The following is a 22,982-nucleotide window of genomic DNA, read 5'->3' on the forward strand; positions in this document are numbered from 1 at the left end:
GCAGCATAAATAGAGGCAACGTATTGTATTATTTAAGGGATTTCCAACCAAATTTTAGTAAAATGGGCACAGATTCATTATTTAGAAATGGCATGAAGGCACAAATGTTACAACTATCTTTTTGGTTGACAATTTGACAGAAAAATAGCAAGGCAAAACACTTTCTTAAGTCTACTAGGTGGCGTTATATAAAATCCCAGTTAAACGAAATATTACTATGCGTGTGTTTTCATACAGCAAAACCACATGGGGCTATCTGCTTGGTCCACCGAGGGGAATCGAACCCCTGATTTTAGGGTTGTAAATCCGTATACTTAGCGCTGTACTAGCGGGGGCCCAAAATATCAGTAAAACTGATATTGGTTCATAATGAAGAATTAATACGATGCCACAAACACCATTTGTGGGTGATAATCATAAGACAAATAGTCAAATTATGGCTTCTTATAGGTTACCGGGTGATATTATGCAATCGTAACATGTGCAGAACTACTGTTATAAAAATTGGATGTTTCATAAAGTTAAGTGCGTTATACATAAAAAACTACAACAAAATCAATCACGAAAAGAAAATCCCGTTAGACTGGTGTCACTTGTACCGAGTAGAAACTTAACTTATAGCAAACAGAAACTCATTCTAAGAAATAAGTTTCAAATAAGAAACTAGGTAATGAATATATTTATTAGTATATGTATTAAAAACAGACTACTAGTTACCATTTTTAAAATAATCTTCTCATATAACTCTTGATATGATTTCTCCTTTCTTTCAGTGACTGTATTTGTTAGATAAAAGTTTTTACTAGATTTTCGGAAAAGATTATTTACTCTGTCTCGTCTAACGTAGTTCATCATATGTATATTTTTCTACGTACTCAGGTTTCATATCGCTAATATTTATAGTGGAGTGTAAACTGCATGCGCAGCACCTGAGTTTCATTACGAGTTATTCTCCGCCTATAGATGGCACTACGTCAAGTTAGCAAGGGAAAAAAAAATGGGCCACTGGTAAACCAATCAACGTTCTGCACGAACAGGCGCCAGTCGGTGCTTTAGTAGCGAAACGACTACTTCTGTCTTCAGGATAGAAATTTTCCACTTGTTACTGCTAGTTGTTGAATGGGGTGTAGTGGATGTTGGTAAGTTTGGGGGGTGTTTCGCGCCTTATCGTTACTTAACAGCAACACAGAATTATATATAATACAAAAACTTTTACCTGCAAAATTCAAATCTAATATAACGAGTGAGAACTTGCATTAATCTTTATTTAGTTGAAATAACTTATTTTATTGAACTTTATACAAATACATGTGGTTGATATGAGACGGAAGTGTATGAAACTAAATTATAATGACGATACAGAAGCAACTTCTTGCGGTTGTAAATAATTTTGACGAACTACGTTGGCAGGTGCGAAACATGAACCTAGATAACAGCAATTTCACCATGGCAACTGTGTAACAATGAAGAATGCACCTACGACAATCGGAAAGCTAAGACAGCACTTGTAGGCAACTAAGCTCTATTTTGTTGCGATGGGGTTACAGTTGGCCCGATTCGGACCCTGGCAAACTGCCGTTGGCGTGATTTACGTATTCTTCGCTCTTGTTCATACGGGACAGAGCAGTAGCCTCCATACAGGAGACGAGTGTGACTGGGTTGGAAGGTAAGAATGTGTGTTATATTTCAGTTCATTAAAACATCAATACTTGGTAGGCGCCGTGTTTGTTGATCTATAAGACGATGTATTTTATTTTTTAAATAATGCCTAATTTTACTCTACTGTTTACGCAGGTTCAAATATAACTAGTACCAGTAACAACATTCTATTTATAGTATAATAAACCAAACCTACGTTGTTAAATTTTACTTTTGTTGGCTTTTTTTGTGTAAGTGCGTTGACATCCTGCCACCTACTGCGTTTACAAGGCGTTATATTTTAATTTTATCATCGTTTCGATGTTTCGAAACTAGAAATTATTTGTCTCGCAGTCACATGCCGGTTAGAATTAATGAAGACATTTTTCTATTTGAAATATATTGACGTCATCCGTTATACTAAAATATTGCTCAGAAAAAGTTACTTACTGTAACGCACATTAATTCTGTAAACATTTTTTTAGTAGAGTAGCTCACAATATCTTAAGGTTTAGTATTTTTTGTGATAGAAAAGTTCACCTGTGATAGAAACTTTGTAAAGTTGTTTGTTACATGTTTGTGACTTGTTATGCCCTATTGAGCTGTCAGTAGCGTTTGAAGAACATAAAAAACTGATGGTTAAATTAATTGCTCCGGAGTACCAATTAGCACAGTTTAAAAATAACTTAAGAATTTCTTTAGAGAAGAAACCTTCTGGACTTGCTTGACAATAGACCAAGTCTCAAAGAAATATACTTAATTTGCTGCCAGGATGTTGTCGATAGTGTTTGATAACTGCTTGAATACCAAAATTTTTAATATATTTTTTGTATTTATGTATTTGCATAAAGCTAGATAAATTCAAAGAATAAGCCTTTTGTAGCTAGAAGTTATCTTTTTAGTAAAACAAACGATATAATTAGATATTTATGCAAATAATTACATGTGATGTTAAATAAGTGAATCAAGGAGCACAATATAGTGTTAAAAGAAAACATAAAAAAATTTTCGTTATCTTTTGCTTAAAGGTGTTAAGTATTTGGAATTTCTAAGAATTTATGGCTGAAAGTAAGGAAGAGTATATATAGTAATGTATCAACCACACTGTATCTACCAATAATAATAATTTAAGGCGGCAAGGCCTTCCGCAGAATACCAGGACTCGTTAGATAGGCTGATAAATGGAAGTGATCGAACTGCTGTTTATATAATTAATTGCTTAATTAATGGTTGTTGTAAAGTTCAAATACATATCTTCAAATTTGTCACTTGCACGTTCAGTTTAATCCTGAACCGCTTTAGAAACCTAAAATAATGATCCGACTTCTCTCGTAAGTCGTCACGTGTCACCTCACAGCGTAACATTCACTGTTCGATAGACTGAAATTTGCAATTATGAATTTTCGGTACATTTCTGTTATTATTAACATCACTAGTAAGTTTCTACCACACGAATACAGTGCTTAATATATTTTTAGAAATTTGTTATGGAAATTTATTATGTAATATACAATTTATATATATATTACACAATTTATATATTATAATTATCATATATAATATTTATTATGTTTATTGTACAACGGAAAAGTACCCAGTTTTCTAGTTTTTGAAAGTATTTATGTTTCAAGTTTTTAATATTGTTCTTTCTTAACAAAAAATATCTCTTCCAATTTCGTGCTTGTACGATATTATTAAAACTTCTGAATTATTCATGACAATTACATTATATTCTCCCTATATGTATTTAGTATTAAGTCAATTACGTATCAGGCCCAATTACAATAAGCCACGTGCTTTACGACTAGCCTAGTTTGCGCTTTGTTCAGTAATCAAGTTATTGATGAAACACGTTCAACGAATAAGCAGTGTACTAAGTGATATGTTTGTTTAAGTTGACGTCAAGCTATTCATATAAAGTTACGTTGGTCTCGTTTGTTTATTTTTGTTTTAAAACTACCTCGTAGGGTTTCTGGACCGTGGGACCAACCACGGTACTGTATGTGTTCACCATTTTTATGTCTGTGCCATTTCTTGGTTTTCAGTTTGTGCCTTGGAGCTTTACGTTATAACTATAATAAAATTGAATCGCAATCTTTGTAGTGTAAAACAAACAACAACCTATTGCCCTAAGCGATTTTAAAACCAATACACTTAGAAATTGTGAAAATTTCTCACACATAACATTAAGTGCTATTGGCAATTAAAGTAGAGACTTATAATTTCTTCTGTTTTCTGGACTGAACAAATGGCCCGGCATGGCTAGGTAGGTTAAGGCATTCTACTCGTAAACCGAGGTTCGCTGGTTCGAATCCCCGTCGCACCAAACATGTTCGCCCTTTCAGCCGCGGGGGTATTATAACGTGAAGGTCAATCCCACTATTCGTTGGTAAAGAGTAGCCTAAGAGTTGGCGGTCGGTGGTGATGACTAGCTGCCTTCCCTCTAGTCTTACACTGCTAAATTAGGGACGGCTAGCGCAGATAGCACTCGTGTAACTTTGCGCGAAAATCAAAAAACAAACAAACAAAAGAAGCACCGAACAAAATCTATTCTCCAGATCGAATTATATTTATTATTGTTGTGTTTTTTGCTAGATATTGTTTCTAAGGTAGTGTATATATATGTGTGATTTTGTTTTTTTTTAGAATTAAGAAATATTTTACCAATGTTAATTGCTTGCGTTTCAACTTGTTTTTATGGCACAAATTGAAACCCAAGCAATTAACATAGCATTACATCCACTACTATACTGGTACGGATATGTAGATAACACGGTTGCGGGATTCATATCTACAGAACACACACTTTGTGAATATTATGTGATAACTGCCACGACTTCTATATTGGAGAAATAGGTAGAGAAATGGAAACCAGATTCAAAGAACACAAAAAGTCACCTTCACACGTTTTCGAACACTGCAAATCAAATAAACACAACATAACCATAAAAAACACTCAAATATTGAATTAAGAAACAAACATAAACAAACGCAAAATTAAAGAAGCCTTACTTATACAACAACTGAAGCCCAAAATCAACCAATACAGAGGAGCACCTTTATGCCTATATTAATAAATATAATCCAACATCTAAGCACGCCCTCTACATTCCTACACTCAATTATACAACCGCCTTTAAACGTGTGGTCAGCTATCGGTCAGTTACCTCTTTCTTTCTTTGTGAATCTGACGATGACCGAAGAAGGTCGAAACGTTGTTCGCTCCTCTACATAGAGCTTTCTCTACCCATACTAACCGTTTTTTACATATAATTTCCTCTACAAGTGGGTGTTTTTCGTCATTACGGATTAAATAGCGCCTTGATATTAATACAATATTTTTTTTTTTGTTGTAGCCGGACTCTAGTATTATGCGAATTGATATTTCTTGCTTTGCTTTCACTCATAAGTGTTAATAATATACAAAGATTAAAGGTAATGTTTCAAGTGATTCATTAATATTATTATGGTTTGCTATTTCTAATATTAAATTCTTATTTGTAAAAAAGAACAAAACAACAAACAACTAATTATATGATTCTCTTGTCGCCTCCTGGTAGCTCCACGGTAAATATGAGTGCTTATAACACTCAAAATCAGATTTTAATACTCGAGTTTGGCATAGCAGACAGCCCATTATGTAGCTTTGTAGTTAATATCAAGCAAAAGTCAAAATTGTGTTGTGAGTGTATAGATCCGCCATTTTCAGTGCCCTTTACTTGATACTGTAACAATGTGGTTACAAAGTGTGTAAAAATAAAGTTTTATAAAATTATATTCCCGGGTGATTGAAACAGTAAGAGACGCTATTGTGCAAGTGGCGACACCTCAGCAATCTGTGGTGTGAGCGTAAAATACAAGCATAAAAATCGTAATGATTATTATAGAAGGTTATTTTAAACGTTGTGGACATGTAATGATAAAGCTTTGCTATTTATTACAAAAGTACAGTGCTCTTAATAACGGAAAATGTGAAAGCAAATTCTTTCTTTTAATAAAGTATAGTATTTTATTCAGGGAAGGCACTAGCTGGGGGAAGGAAGCAAAGAGAACACTACACTTCAAAAGTTATGAAGAACCAAAAAAACCTAATCAGAATCACAAAATTAAAGTACGTTTATGTCATATTAAGAAGTCTAAAATGCGACTGTATGTATATTCCCGCTTGTTTCTGCCGAGTTATTTTACTAACAAGTGTAACGCAACATTTAACGTTACTCCCTATCTCACCGACAATAAGACCCAAACAAACTGTACCCTATTACTTAGTTTATTTCAACTTTTGGGAATCAGTATTGATTGTTGTAAAAAAAACAAACTGTGTAGAAAACAAGGTATTTTTGTTCTAATGAATAAATGGTTATGCTAAGTAGCACTTACAGGACACATTTTCGATAAAATAACCTGCCAATCATATTTATAAGCCTAAAAAGACTTGACTATCGTGCACGTGTTTTAGTATACCAGGTTTAATTGTAACTTGCATATTGGACTAATGACACATATGTAACAAGCTCAGGAAATTACGTATTTATAAGTAACAAGAAAAGCACTTGTCTTGCCTCCTGGTAAAGAATCTCGTTTTTAATGCCTTCTGGCAACAGATTAATGATTGGGATCACCTAGTGGCAGAAACATGAACGAACTTGTATAGGTAACTCGGAATGAGTTTAATGCTTCGATGCTCCTGTACGAAGGTTGTTTCACGGGTGTTCTTAAATCAAAGGACTTTGAATATTGTTCATCAACAATTTTTTATTTGTGGAAATACATCGTTTAACCTGTTTATAAATTATTTAAATATATCGTTTAATTTGTTTATAAATTGCTTTTTTTATCAAATAATTTTTTATCCAATCAAATAGTTCCTTTAATTTGTTTTGTCTTAAAATTAAAGTGTGTTATATTAGGTTTATCATCAACTGTATCAGATATAACTTTAAGGCAGTATTAATTTTTCTTTTACATAAATTTATATGGTACTGGTCGATTAATAACATTGCCTTAACTTGCATCTTTAACTTTTATATGTATTGAAATATAATAAGTTATAACTTGAATGTAAATAATAATTAGAAGCACCCTATTAGTATTGTTACAGACAAATGTTTTACTTAAGTGAAATACTAAGCCTAATCGATTACTCTTGTGTTTATTAAGCCATTGCATCATAATAAGATTAAATATTTTATTATTTTTAAACTTAGTTTCCCTCTGTTCCCATATAACTTAACCAGGAATATTTAACAGCTGTGATACCCTAGTTTATCAAGAATGGTTGTTGAGGAAAAAAAAAGCGATCAAACTTGTGAAGTTAACATTTTAATGCCTGATTTCTCTCCAAACGAGTTCACCTTTATTATTTTACTTGCACCGCTAAACGGTTCATTGCGTTTCTGTGTTATGAGGAATTTTTTTTATACTCGAATTACTGTTGTGGTTGGTGAGCAGATGAAAAGATATCATTGTTGGTGTTTAGACTTTTTGTGGTAAAGCGGTTTGTCAAAGTATCGGGACCTCTTTTAATAAAAGCGGCTAAACAGCTCACGTTCCTGATAGGTTACACTCGGTTTAAGACTGGTAAATTAGAAGCAAGGTGTTTGTTATTTAAGAACTACACTTGTGTGACCCTCATTTTGTATTCTGTATTAGGAATACGTAACGAGAAATAGCACAGGTTTTCTTCTCTCTTAAGGCCAACTCAATTAAACGGATATTTCTCTCTTACCTTTATAAATCTTTTTTTATTTCCGAGAATGAAACGCATTAGATGATTGAAGTCTTCTATCGGTCATTTGATGACAGGTTTGTCAACATCATTTCAACTCGGAATACCGTATTGCGTCATACGGGTCAGCTGAGGATACTGCGCAGGTACATGGATCGAGTGAGGATACTTTACAGCGTTATACGGCAGAGAGCGTTACATGGATGATCTCTGAACTGAATAGTGTACAGCATACTTAATATACTGAACATGGCATTCTGAGTGTACGGTTTGTTAACTAATTTTGATATGCTGTATTAACTGGCTTGTTTGGGAGTTAGACTAGATAGATGTGTACATTTCTCAACCCCTGAGTGAACTGATACAGCTGTGTGTAATTAGAACGCCTGCGCATTTAGTGTAATTGGATGACTAACAAGGTCGTGTACAACAAGCACTTGAATATCATTTCCAGCGTTTCTTTCTTCCAGCTGGGCGAGTGTATTAAATTTCCGTCTGCCCTGCTAACTAAATTATAGTAATAAAATGATACTCGTTGTTCTGATCGACTAGATTCGAAATTCTGCTACACGTAGGCTTCATTATGTGAGTCTTTGCATAGTAACTTTAAAAATATTCCGACTTTGAAAAATTGGTTTTAGGTTGTGGTATTGACGTAGCGTAAGAATTAAAATCGTGTACCAGTCACTTAATTTTTCACATGGTTCTCAATTATCAAGTGTACGTTTACGTAAGAACACTGAATACAAGGGGCTAACTAGCATACTTATTGGTCCTCTTAATATTTCAGTTTCTGCTCTGTAATCGAACTTGCAATACGCGCACATAAGGAAGTTGAATACTAACAAAATAAGATAGCTATGTAATAGATTCAAATCAACATTTTCACAGTATAGAAACCTCGCTTTCATATTTAAATAAAGCACACTTTTGTCTACGAGTCATCATAAGTTTCTTGTTCTGCAGAAGCTACGAATTAACTTTGTTTAAAAAAAAAAACATTTTGAGAGAGTAGGTTATTAAATTTCTATTATGGCATTCTGTACTCTCGAAGCTGTAAGTGTATCGCTGAGTCACTCAGTTTCAGGTGGCTTAACAAAAATTATTATAGCAGATGCAAAGACGTAACAGTGATATCGGTTTACCAATTTCTGTGATAAGAAATATTAAAAAATACAGACGAGCAATACGATGTACACTTAATAACATAATCTATAAGTCCAGTTGTTCAAAGTCGAAAACGAACCAGTTGAACGTCCAGTATCTGATTAACTTGCGTGATGAATTGTATTTCACTTGACGGGATTTAAAATCAAAGTCGTATATATGTATATCTAGTTTAAAGTTAACATCTGTTTTCTTTGCTAACTTTAATATCTGTTTCAACCTTTTTTTTCTTTATAATTCTCTCTACTTTACAAAGGATATTTTTATTATTCACCTGACAGTACCACGGTTATTTTCCATACAGTTTCTTCATGATTTAGGAATACTTTTTAAAGAAATAAATAACCATAGAATAATTGTGTGATGATAGCTTGGTCCTGCATGGACAGATGGTTAGGGTGCTCGACTCTCAATCTGAGGATCACGGGGTCGAATCCCTGTCACATCGAACATGCTCGTCCTTTCAGCCGTGGGGATCCTATAATGTGATGGTCAATCCCACCATTCGTTGGTAAAAGAGTAGCCCAAGAGCTGGCGGTAGGTAGTAATGACTAGCTGCCTTCCATCTGGTCCTGCACTGCTAAATTAGGGACGGCTAGCGTAGATAGCGCTCGTGTAGCTTTGGGTGAAATTTAAAAAAAAAACACTAGTCCTTGCACATTTTGAATTATTGTATGTTTACTGTTATAATCATATACATATTTTTACATTCCAACACCTTAGGACAGAGCTCACAGTATTGTAAATGTATGGTTTTTAGAGGGTTCAGGGCCTATTCCAAACTGACTAGACACAAGTAGGAGAGACTAGTCTTTCCGAATTTATTACGCTTAAAACTCTCTACGTGATACATTTGTTGAAATGGACAACCTGGCTGGAGTACTAGTAATGAATGGCGTTTCGATCCGTTTTCCGCGCGGTTTCATCAGGTCTTCCTTCATCTTGCACACGGTGCCTTTCTCAATCTTGTACATCCTCTCTAACCATGTCTTTCAAATATACAATAGCAGACTAATCCCTTGTCCTGCTGGGGAAGTATATAGTGTCTTATGGTCAACTGATTCCTACGCTACCTTTCTGCTTCGTCGTACACAACTTCCCGTTGAGATATATCTCGAAGTTCCTAGACTTTTTAAATACGGGAGGGCACGGCGTATAGTTATTAGGCACAGTTTCTGTTGTGTGAGGCTTGCGCGATGAGAGCGTGATATGGAACCCGGAAAATTGCGTTTTAAAATGGGCTTTTACCGAGTTTACGTATCGTTTATTGTGCATTCATGTTGAAAATCGGCATTCATTTTCCGGCAGTTAGTCGCTATTATCCTATCTTTCTGGTCGTGTTTTCCACCATGTCTACTATACGTTATAGCAACCTGAGTTACTTAGGGGGGTTCACCAGTGATGGAGAGAGGTAAATATAGTAAAGTGCATTCGGAGAGAAAGAAGAAAAACGATCTTTTAAAAGATTGTGGAATACTTTATACACACCTAAGAAAAAACATTAAGGACCTACTTGCGGCTATATTCAGAGAATTTTTTGTTTGTTTTGGAATGCGTGTCTCGATCAATGATGACTGTTAATGTGATTTACGTGACAGTCACGTTAACGTCGCATGAATATATACGTTCATGTACGTGTTTTGTTTAGCGGTCTGTGGTATATATGAAATTTTGATTTACTCAGCTAATTGTGTTTTGAGACAGCAGTATGTCTGTGGACTTGCAATGCTAAAATCTGGGGTTCGATTGCTACACGGTTCACACAGCAGATAGTTCAATGTGACTTTGTTCTTAAAGAAGCGTGCATCCATCGTGTGTTCTAAATATAGCGAAACTGTGAATTATAGTTTTTCATTGTGTGTATAGGTAAAAACGTTCTAGTGTTTCGTATTAAATTACTTTACGCTTTGAACTATATTACGCAATCTACCTGCACTAAATAAATGTTAAACCACTCGTTCTGTGCATAAATGTTCTGTTTGAAGTTAAGCGCAAAGCTACACAACGGGCTGTCTGTGCTCTGCCAACTACGGGTATCGAAACGTGGTTTCCAGCTTTGTAAGTCCGCAGACTTACCACTGGGGAGGGGGCTGTGGATAAATAAACGTAATAAATGGACTCATTGTTTGTATCGTAATTAAACTGACTGATCTGTTGTATGAACTATTTAACCTTTTGACTGCGAAGTATTTCAGCTGCTACAATACAACTCTAATGCTTCTTCATTTTGTAACTTTTTTCGTGACGCAATTTTGGATCGAAAGTGAAACAATTGGGAAGTAGGTCAAATGCATGTATTGTTCTGACGTCTAGCGTTGAAATTAGGTATTATTGAGAACGAATAAACTCGTCCGTAATTATCTCGTCTCCAGCACTGAACAGGTTAATCTTGCATCATACAGTCATTGCTGAATAATTATACTACGAAACAACCACCGTAACTTAAACGTTTACCAGTAAAGATCAAGATATAATTGATTTAATCCAGCCGCATGCTGTTATTTACATTACAGCTCTTGTTATAAATTTACTGTATATATTTATCACTGCTTCTTTATTCATTACTCTATTGGATATGAGTATTTTTGATTTGGTAAAGCTTTTTAAAATCAAATGCATTATTATAATACATTTTAAAATGTACGCGCGTAGGTAACTTACCTTCACCTCGATTTACAAGGTATTTGACGACAACAGATACAGGACAAGAGTTTTAGATGTCAGGCACGTGTGGTGATGGCTTCGAGATTATGGCCCATGCATTTGCAAGAAAGAACTTCAGTTCTTCATATACTGACAACCACTTACTCTCAAGCCCAGCTGCTCACAGTAGGGGACGAGTTTTCAATCTCCACATTTCTTTATTGGAAAAAAAAAGGCATGTTCCCGCCACATTTACTCCCCCTACCAGCCTATTGCATTCTCAGGAGTCTGCTTTAAAATTCCACGTTGCTATAACCGTTACCCTGTACACTTTTTAACTCACTTGGTCCTAAATTAATAAGTGATGTCGAAATAATAAAAAGGAGCAGGATTAAACCAGTGGTTGAGGCTAATTCAACCATCTTCCACGCAGGAAAAATAAAGGTGTGAACGTGCTTTTCTCTTGTGTTAACATGCCATCTCTATCGGGGGACAAAGGGCTTATGCGTAGCCAAAACGCCACGTGATTATAGTACATAATTGCATGTTGACTACAAAATAACCATCTACAAGCATGAGTAGTAATGTCACACAGGTGTCGCTGACTGCTCATCTGCTTGACGTTATAAAAAGTATTAATGTGGTTATAACAGCGTGTATAGAAACTCTCCAGTGAGCTTCGTGTCCTTTTTTCGACAATACTTTGAAAAAAAATGTGTAGATAAAACTTGGATCTGCAACTTATTTCAAGAGTTATCGATGTTGTTGTTGTTTAAATACATTTTTTATAACTTGTTTATTCGCCAAGTTGCATGTGGGCCCTTGACTTTCTGGATTACAAAGCCTAATAACACGCTAATCACAAGCTCATCATGATTGAAGTACTGGAGTTCTGTTTTACATAGCAGAATGAGTAATTTCACTCATTGTTTTGGCCGGTATTTTATACTGAATGTTGTGATAAACCAAATAAAAAAAAAAAAACAATTAATCAGTTTGATACAGTATGTGGATTCATCAGGCAGTGAATGGTGTAAAATCAAGTCGGTAATTTGGGGGCTAATAAGCGGGTATTGTTTCGCTTAACGGTAGTGTACAGAAATATTTTCAGTGTGAAACTTGAACAGGATTTGAAGATCCTGTCTAAGTATTTTGACTGCAAGCTTGTGTGCTACTGTGATAAATTAAGCCTTTTGGTAATTATTTAAAATAAATCTTTTATTACTGGAGCCCCCCTCAGTGGCACATTGGTATGTCTGTGGACAAACACTGTTATAAGCCGGGTTTGAAACCCATGGTGGATAGTCTATTGTGTAGTTTGTGCTTAATTTCACACACACACACACACACACACACACACACTTACTGACGCCATCTACTGTCGTTTTCTCAGGCAACCTGATGCATTTTGATGTATTGAGGGTTTGTAAAAAAATTTTGACGATAGTGACGTGCGATCAAGATGTTATTTTTTTTTGTTTTATTAGACACCTATGAAAGAGAGTCAGAAAAGAAATACCTATATAAAAATTAAAATGTAAAACAAAACTAGAGACCGCTAGAATCGTCAATATAAGGCTGTATATACCATTATAACTGACACATTACGAGTGACTGATTTTAACATTTTGACTGAGGCTTGATGTGTTTCACTTCTAGCTAATCTAATAAAAGTCTAGCAGCGTGCAGTCGTGTCATGTCATATACACTGTCGATCAGCAGATAACATGACGTAAGGTGTCCTGTATTGTGATGGTTCTAGGGTTTATGTTCCGCTAAACTCCTAAAGATGTAAATTTTTACATACAACTGACGTCTGGGATTTAGTCTCTTAGCAGTCAGTGTATAATGAGACCAACAACAGACAAGTAGCTTAGAGTGACCCAGCACTGAAGAGGTGTGCGTGTGTATGACACGCCCCAGAGTGACTCAGCACTGAAGAGGTGTACAGAATGTCTAACTGTCGTATGTTACTTGAACTTGTTCATGATGTGTGTTTATATATACTGGAAAATTTTATAACTAGGTGTAGAAACTGGTATTATACATGAGTATAGTTGCATTTAACACACAGAATCATAAATGGATGATGAATAGACATAACGAAGAATGGAATGGATGGATAAATACGTAAGTGTGTGTGTTTATCTTATATATATTGCAATTATAATCTACGAAGCTTGTTAAACTTAACTTGCATACCCTGAAGTTTTATGTGTAGAATAGTTTTATGAGGTTGAAATGTTAGAAGGTGCCTTGAATATACCCATAGATACACCTTACACACACAAATATTTTCAGATCACACACTAACTTTTTTTTATTAGTTGGATAGCTAAAGCAGAGAAGGCCTCATATTAAGATGTATACGCTAGTGTTTTTACTGCATGATTCGTTGTTTTATGTAGGTGTAAAGTGAAAACTTTTTTCAAGGTTAATGAAAGAAAGGAAAACAAATCCGAAAAAAATTCAGTTTTGTTTACAGTAAATGTTTTGTTTCAGGATGTGAGGCCTAGCTATATACAGTGTGGGTGTACAAAGTAGAGCATTTTATTCTCCTGTAGTTATCGTCAAAATAAAATGGCTAACTTTGTAAACGCAAAGCTGCACAAAGGACTATTTTCACTTTACCTATTGCAGCATTCGAACGTCGAATTTTATCGTTGTAAGCCCTCAACTTTATTACTGAGTCTTTTTTTTTGGGGGAGAGCATTGTAAAAGCAAAGTATGGACTGGTTTTATTGAAATATGTTAAAGATGATCGCTAAGACTTTACAATCCTTTGAAACCGATTTACCCTGTTTTGTGTTTACCACTGAATAAGATAAATATATTTGTTTGAAACGCTAGGGTTTCTGTCAGGTTTTTTTCCTCTTCTTTATATAGATTTGTGTCATGTATTTTATCTTTCCTTTTTTTATTATTTGGTTACTGATTTTTCTTTATTATTTCAGTGGATTACGAGAAGATGCATCTCGAGAGGTACAACCCATATATCTACGATGTGCTCACGGAAGTGTTGAGTGGAATTATCCGCGAGGGGCGCTACAAGTTTTCTTACGTCATGGAACTTCCGGAAGAGAGTTCCGTGGCTGTTTGCGAGCACGTGAACATTTTAATGGTGCTCAGATTTATGTGGAAGGCCATCGAAAACTTCATTTATTGTATAGCAAAACTGATGGGAAACACCCAGAACTGTTACGATGTTTTACCTCCTATCATGGCCAGGTGGCGCTGTATGTGGAGGCAGAACCAGTCAATGATACTCTTCAAAAACTAGTAGCGAGCTTTAGCTACAACCTTCAACCTGTTTCAACTGAAGCCTTATTTGATGACTTGTATGGTAAGTGATTTACAAGTAGCTTTTTTTTAATGTTATTGCTTGTTTATGCATAGAGTTTCGCGAGAAGCCACGCGAAAATATATGTATAATTCGACCACTTAACAACAGAACCGCGCTCGACTCTAAATTACTGTACCATCCACTGCAAATGTGTGGAATATTCTAAGATCTTGTGAGTAAAAGAAAGACAAATATGTCATAATATGCCAATCACACTATATCTGTAATATTTGGTGCCAACGATGCCTTTCGTATAATACCTGGGATCATGAAGTCGGCTGAGATACAGTGAACACAGTGGTTTTATAGGTCCTATTTCCGTCATCAGTTTTCGTTTTGACGGCTGTTATGCTATGAATTAGATTAAATAAGTGAATAATAATTTTAAATCTTATTTAAGTCATTTACGTTTCTTGTTTAGGATAATAATTAATACCAAAATATTGTTTACACCAATTACGTATTTATTATTTTTAAGTTAGTTTTAATGTCCTTCGGTAGGGTAGAACTGGCGTCCAGCAAGCTAGTGTTCTTGTTCCGGGTGCGGGTCATGTAACCCCAGCGACCAGGGTCAACGGTAGAAAACTACATTATAGTAACTCAAAGAACTAATGAGAGAAAGGATGGAGAAAGTGTTATGCCCATTCTACAGTTACAGTATACTATGAACTACAACACCGTTACAGATTTGTTATATTGTCAGTAATCATAATAGAATCTTCCATTAATACAGTGAATTCATGCTCAAGGCGGTTTTTGGAGAAATATTCGACTCTTCTTCACTCATTAATTTTAATTAGCCAAGTTAAGTTTCAGGGCTCTGTATTTTCTTGAATATTTACTATATTATTTTCAGCAATAAATAGTGTGAACCTTGAAGACAAAAGAAAACGTTACTTGTTTAAATATTTATCGTAATTACTACATCGAGTACATTTGCACGATAGATATCGTAAGTTAGTTAAAACGAACTTGAGACAGTCTAAATTAAGACAGACCCATAAAGACGCCATGAGCTGTGAATTACAATGAAGGTATTTCATAAAACACTGTATAATTACTTGCCTTTCTTGGCACTGATTATGAAAGCTCTTTCTACCTAGAATGATTACATAAACTTATCTCACAAAAGTGTTTGTTGAAATTCTGTTGTCGGGAACATCAGTGAGTTTTTTATATTATAAAATAATTACGAAGCCACTTAGAAACGTAAATTCAACCAGACAAAGGGTGTTCACATTGGTCGAGAGCACAACAGTTGGTAATTGTGTTGTGCTTATAAACTTAAATAAATCATTGATATAAAGTAACTGTCGCACCACAACTTAGGACTAAATTTCTCGGTTATGGTATACTTTTACTGAACGTACATATTCTGTTAGAGACTTTTTTATTTAATACACATATTTCATTATTGCATGATACGGGTGAATATTGACTTAATAACTGACGTAAATCAACGAAGTATAAACAACATAGCGTACAGAGTGAGCACCTTCTACCGGATTTTAGTCCAGTCTGTAATTGTAATATTTTATAATCGTTTTTGTTTATAGTTAACCACAAAGTTTTACTGTGGGCTATCTGTGCTCTGCCCACCGCGGGTAACGAAGTTCAGTTTTTAGTTTTATACGTCCTCAGACCTGAACCACGAAGGGGGAGGGTTATAATAGTTAACAAAATATTGTGTAAACGTGAAAATTTATCCCGAAACTATTGTTTATGCCATATGACTGAAGGAAGAACAGTAATTTATTTTTTCGCAGAGCACTTGATAGTTTCAGAGAGAAAAAGAAAATCTGTACGGATTTTAAAATTATGTACAAAACAGGAATGTCATGAGGAAAATTTGCGAATGATCATTAAATAAGATGTCACTAACATTTTGCAAAAACGGAACAGTGTGTTGTTTAGTAAGTTCTGATCAATCTGTAATAGGCTCTCCTTTTATATACGATTAGTAGTTTAGCTAAATAAAAATACTTGATACAGTTATTGTAAGTTTTCTCAGTATCTGGTTAATTAAACCTCAATATGAAGAAGTTTTAACATTTCTATCATACTGAGTGTATAAAACTCGCATTATTTTAGTTATTTATTGTAAGAACGTTAATTATTATGCTGCACTATTTCTGACAGTATTCTAATTAGTATACTTCGGTGTGTATTTCATACACGTTATCAGCGTAGTAACAATACCACTTTAGTTGTATAATATAGCTTTATATTATGTTATAATACATATATTGTTCACCTTCTTGAAGACCTTGGGTGAAATTTGTCTCTACTTCGAATATCCAAGACTCCACTGACTAGCTTAATTGGTTGATTTTACTTGTGCTATCTCCGAGTAAACGATGTAAAAACTATGAGCAAATCATTTCTGAATTCCAGCTATGTGCACTCAGTAAAACACTTTGTATGTTCAGTTGTGTATTCTGCCAACCAGGAGGGGTTGGGGGCGAGTATCGAAAGATCACCCCCAATATTCTAAACTAAGAGGTCCACTGTCTTCCGATTTTGATTTTTAAATAAGTACTTGGCTTCTTATATAAAGTGCTTAAGTTCTTTGTGTAGAGGAAAAGTTGGACTTTTTTAGGGTGGGGCTGTCTTCCTCATGTCCTTACTTTATATCAAAATAAATTATTTTTGCTATAAATAGGAAACATTAACACTGGAAAGTCCAACATTCTTATTTGATAAAATTATCAGAATACAGTAGGTTTCAAGGAAGAACGGTAGTCGAGTTAGGGGAAGGGGTATAAACTACAAAATATATATTTACGAGAAGTAGACACTTTACACGGTATAAACTTGAGACTTATTTGTGAGAGTCGTACTAATTTGTAACCTTGTAATACAATGAGTAAATATGAGAGTTACAGTGACAACCTGTCAGGTAGTGTTTTGACAAGTAAGACGTGTTCTTCAACACGATATAAGTAAGTTTATTACACTGGGTAAATCAAACGCTGTTGATAACTATCCTTGTAACTTTTACGTATGCAGACAGTACATCTAGGTTCAGAGGTCCCTGTCTCATACGCTGGCAATTTTGTTTTACTTTGACCCATGTAAAATTAAAAGAAAGGCACAAATCCCAAATTTGTCTGCTTCAGTATGTGGGGTTCACGCAAAATACGTTTGTGGAAAGCCTCATTCAAATTAGTCGAAATATAAAGGAATGGAAGTCCCAACTTTGCAAGAAACTTTGAACTTTGAACCACTGTTATAAAATTTGATAAAGGACGAAAATAAATGTCTACTTCAACGTGTGGAGTGTTTGAAACGTAAAGAAATAGCAGGGTGGAACACTGATTTTGGATTTTTTTCCTTTGATCCCAGAAGATAAAGAAAAAAAGAACAAATTCTCAATTATGTCGGCTTTAATTTGTGGGATGTTGCAAGGTATATTTATTCCAAATCTCAATTGGATTGTTGAAAACACGTAAGGGAACTACTGGCCAAAATATGTTTCTGTAACTTTTAGCATTCTTTATCCCTGAAACCAGAAAGGTTTAGAACATTAAAAAAGGCGTGTGGGTATATTGGGTTAAGATCTCCACGCTTCGAAACGATTGTCATAAAAAGATATAAAGTAGTGGGCCCAAAATTATAAGTTTTGAAAGAAGAACAATTCCCTCTGTGGAAGAGACATAATAACATGCGAACGACAAAAGGCGGCTTGGCCCTTCAGGGGTATCATTTCACACCTGCTCTTGAGAAAAATAAAAATTTGAAGCTACACCATATATGGTTCAGGAGTTCCTCGATGGTACAGCAGTAAGTCTACGGATTTACAACGCTAAAATCAGGGTTTCGATTCCTCTCAGTGGACTCAGCAGATAGCAGCCCGATGTGGCTTTGCTGTAAGAACGCACACACACACATCCTTTAGGAAAGCTTCAGTTTTCAACTTAAAACTCTTGTAAAGTGTTGACCACCACAACTGCCGATATCTATCTATTTTATTAGTCAGTCTATTAGATAAATTAAAAAAACAAACACTAACTTATTTGGAGCCTTGTCTGCTTTTCCATATTTTAATTCTGCGTCTCCTGCTTCTATTATCTCCAGAATATAGCTTAAATAAATTAGACATCTGATATCTCGTAAATTTGTAAAACCTTCTCATTGATTTTGTTTTCAAAAACTTTATCAAATATCTTTCTTTAATAACAAGATGACCCTTCCATCCCCTGAATCATAAATCCTTTTACATTTTTTATACCAAGTTTTTGGCTTTCCAATAAATCTTTCATCCCGACTCTCAGTTAAAGTTTTTATAAATATCCCTGATTTTTTTTCCTGTATGTTTTTAATCAGTCACTAGGTTTAATATTCCCTGTTACCCTTTTCCTATCTAGGAAAATGTCTTTTGGAATTAATTGTAATTTTATTTTTAAACATTTCACACGACAGTCCAACATCACGACTTAAGTTCATGTATTTTGTTTTGTTATCTTACACTTTCACAACTGAGGATGAGGTGGCAGTGCGTTCATCATCTGTGTTTTCTTAGTTTAACGGTGAGAGATTCTAGCATTCTGTTCTTTCATTGATAAAAACATCGTTAGTATTACCGACAACTGTCTAAACGACTGTAAAATCGTGTCTTCCTCCGTATCGTCCTCCATTCCCGAAGGATTGAATCGCTTTCCATTAAGTTAAGTAAACCAGACATTAACCATCAGATGAGCGTACTGCTACTACACTCGCATTACAAATTTTTAACTTATTTTCTCAATTCACTAATGACAAATCCTGCCGTATTACCTCAAAACTGACTTTCCGTAAGTTTTGGAACACTTGTTGTTGCTGTTTTTAAATAAAATCTTCCAAAGGCTCAGCTTTGCCATAAAATATTGTCTTAAAAAAAACCCACCATTTTCTAATTGTTTAATAGTAGTGGTTGGTTAGCTTAGTGAAAATGCAGTATGTTATTTGTACCCTCAACCCCTATATAAAAGGAATTTCCCCCCACGTTTCGTCTTCTCTTAAACGAAACAATTATTTAGAGGTGACGAAAACTTATCATTAATATTCGTAGCAAAAATAAAACGTAACCTACCCTACACTTTCTCCCACACAAAGGACCATGAACTTGTGGACGTCAAGACGGATGTCGTGACTGACCTGCCCTCTATAGCAGCGTGAGAAAGTTGGTGTGTGAGAGCGTCGTTCCGCCCGGATCTTGTCGTTTAGAAGGTAGCATTTTGATGTAAGAGTTATTGCCAGATTTTGCATTGGAAGTAAGACCTGAACATTTACCAATTTGTCCAGTTGGCATTACTACGATTCTCTTTCTAGCCACGCTCGTCGTGACTGTTATCCGATAAATAATCTTTAATGTTTGTTAGTTAGTTCCTTTTCGACATTGGTGATTTTATCCGTGACGCAGCTATTATGTTCAAAGCTGTTCCATTAGTGTCGCAAAAATAAAATTATTTTACAGTTATTGTTAGATGTTTTTTTTTTACTATTTCAGTAATTGTCAAGTACGTTTTATTTAGTGTGGTTTCTGACATTACTGATTTAGGTGTGTTTGTACACATTACAGTAGTGTGTATTTAATTTATTCCACATCATATTCCGTGAAATTACTGTGTGGTGTGGTTTTAAACATTTATTCGTCGTGTGTTTTAAGTATTCAGTTTTTTTTTATTATGGTGTACAGGTACCAGTTGGTGTCACATTACACCGTCCGTTATTTTTGGGTGTCAGGCTCCATATTCAGTTATTGTTAACATTTTATTTCCCAAACAGTTTTTTTGTGTGTTTTTTTCCGCAAATTTTGAAGAACTTGGTGAACTTGTGGATTGCAGCTAAACTGTACAGTTTTTTCATATTAGATTTTATTTAATTACTGGGAAGCTTCAATGTTAACAATAATTTGTGTGGTAAAATTACCATATTCTCTTTCTTCGATTTATCCGATTCGGCCCCTCATGGCCAGGTGGGTTAAGGCGTTCGACTCGTAATCTGAGGGTCGCGGGTTCGAATCCCCGTCGCGCCAAACATGCTCGGCCTTTCAGCCGTGGGGGCGTTATAATGTTACGGCCAGTCCCACTATCCGTTGGTAAAAGAGTACCCCAAGAGTTGGCGGTAGGTAATAATGACTAGCTGCCTTCCCTCTAGTCTTACACTTTTAAATTAGGGACGACCAGCACAGATAGCCCTCGTGTAGCTTTGCGCGAAATTCAAAATAAATAAATACAATTCTCCGATCCAACAAAATCTCCATTTTCTTAATCATACTGCAATACATAATAAACTTCAGTTCTCATATTGTCACTAAATATTTTAGTTTCAGTTTAGTTCTACTGTTGATCTATTCTTGCAGACGTCAAGAAAATATTTGAAAACTTGAGGAGTTACTCATTACGGGTGTTTATAGTGGATGTATTATCAGTGGGGATTGTTTGTTTTGGAACAAAGCCATATTTGCTGTGTCCACTGTGGGGAATTGAACCCTCGATCTAGGCGTTTTAAATATGTAAACTTACCATTGTCTCAACGGGATACTTCAAGGGGAAATGTAGATATCTCTTTCTGTTTATACAGCAAAACAAATACCATAAATGTTCTCCAGATGACACTTATCATTTACCTTGGATTTTTTTGTTTCTCACACAGCTTATCCTAGAACGTGTTTCTGGTTATGATATAACTGTGCCACACCTGTTTCTGAACAACATTGTTTTATTGAGAACTCTCGAGATAAAACGAGAGGCAAAAACGAACAGATGCACATATATTATTAGAAAAGCTAAAGTAGAGGGCGCTCAGAAAGTGTTACAGTAATAATAAGGGTAAAAAGGCCTAATTTGATGTTATGGGGGGAGGGAGGGGAAATGCCGTTTACGTAGACGATGAATAAACTGATAGGTTTTAACATCATGTGCAACCTTGGAAGTTGCTTGTTGGGAAGCCGGCTTAGTGGCATTAGTTTGATAGGGTGAAGGCTACATGATGTCATCAGCGGTGTACTGTTCGAGGTTAAGCCGTATTTTCTCATCGGTGAATTATATTTTTCAGATGCTGTTTCTTGTCGACAGTTTAAATTTTAGAAGTGGTACTGGACTGTTGTAATATTCTATTTTAAAGCTCTTTCGTTGATAATACTTTTGTTCGTTTTCACACTGATGCAATAATTTATTGTTCTTATCTTCTTACAGTTGACGTAAGTGAAACTCGGAATACAAAAATATTACCCTGCGAATTTCTCCTGATTAGAAATTCACGCGTGTCAGATATATTTGAGACTTTCTGAAGCGTACGCTAACACGTAACACACAATGCAGCTTTGTTTCAATTATCGTTTCTGGTTTTATTTTAGACATTGGAGTATAAATCTGTTTTCGAGTTTGCAAGAACGGAGATATTCGAAACTCATAACAGAAACAGACGATGTGATTTCTAAGATTTTGTTGTTTTAAATCTCAAATGCTTTTCGAATTTTAACCTTCTTTCAGTTATTATTTGGTTAATGTTACAAACTTAGAGCACTACCTAATTGATCAGAAATGCCATAAAAAGGTTTTAGGTGGTCTGTTATGGTGAAACGATTCGAGATTATAACTGTTTTTGTCATAGTCGCCAACAACAACAAGCAGGGGGGGCTAGACTAAAACGCTTCTTCTGTTTGTAACGAACACTGGGCGTTACACGCTTACTCGAAAGTGTCTCTGTAGGAAACTATTCACCATCAACCGCGGGCAGGGCGCGCAAGTCAGATCACGTGCTGTATACAGTCCATTTTTCCCACCAGACATAGGTGGAGCTTTAATTCCTAGGGACCCTAATGATGCAGCACATAATTTGAGGTCTGGTACAAGGTTGTAATATTACTTATTTGTAACATTCAATTGTGCATTTCAGTCACGTAAAAAAATAATAAAATTTGTGTATAAGGTTTTTTTTTCTGAAACTTGACTTCAAGTATGCCAGTTTTGAAGCTTTAACTTTTAGCACATTTTCATGATAGCTTCATTTCTTTATCGTTAAATGAAATTTTCATGTGTCTTTGTTGTAAACATTTATTTTAAATACAATATACATTTAATAATGTAAAATATGAAAAAAATATCAAAACATTACGTTTTGTTGTTGTTGTAACTTTATAATTCAAAGCTACAGTACGTCTGTTGTTACAGCGAGAAATATAAAGGTTAAATAAACTTTGTTCTGTTTCAAATCGCAAATAATTTCACTTTCTGGGTGAAAATATATTAAATACATGTCAAGCAAAGGAAAGCCACCTGTTTCCCTATGGTTCACTGCTCCTGTCACGTTTCATTTGAAGCAGTTTTTTTTTTTGTATTTTTTGATATGCTACCTTCGAAGTACTTTCGTTCTACCAAAATAACGAGGTTGGACCTAGCATTATGTTAGAATATATTAATTTTGCAATAATCAACCGAGGGAAAAATTAAATGACGGGTAATTTTTTTTTTTTTTTTC

The 22,982-nt window shown here is 35.0% G+C and overlaps 1 protein-coding gene across 2 annotated transcripts in view; it reads left to right on the plus strand.

Annotated features, from left to right (window-relative positions):
• Positions 1-955: 955 nt before the first annotated feature.
• Positions 956-22,982, plus strand: part of LOC143224968 (meteorin-like protein) — a 38,133-nt gene continuing 16,106 nt past the window's right edge. Inside the window, exons 1-3 of one of the 2 annotated variants that reach the window (XM_076453528.1) lie at positions 956-1,139; positions 1,411-1,666; positions 14,131-14,519. In XM_076453528.1, the coding sequence (XP_076309643.1) occupies positions 1,536-1,666; positions 14,131-14,519 (520 nt within the window). In that variant the 5' untranslated portion in view covers positions 956-1,139; positions 1,411-1,535. Of the gene's footprint in view, positions 1,140-1,410; positions 1,667-12,713; positions 13,307-14,130; positions 14,520-22,982 lie in introns of those variants that run through there. The other variant, XM_076453529.1, reaches the window with a different exon arrangement.

This window comes from Tachypleus tridentatus, chromosome 9, assembly GCF_004210375.1.
Source record: "Tachypleus tridentatus isolate NWPU-2018 chromosome 9, ASM421037v1, whole genome shotgun sequence".
Lineage (NCBI taxonomy): Eukaryota > Metazoa > Arthropoda > Merostomata > Xiphosura > Limulidae > Tachypleus > Tachypleus tridentatus.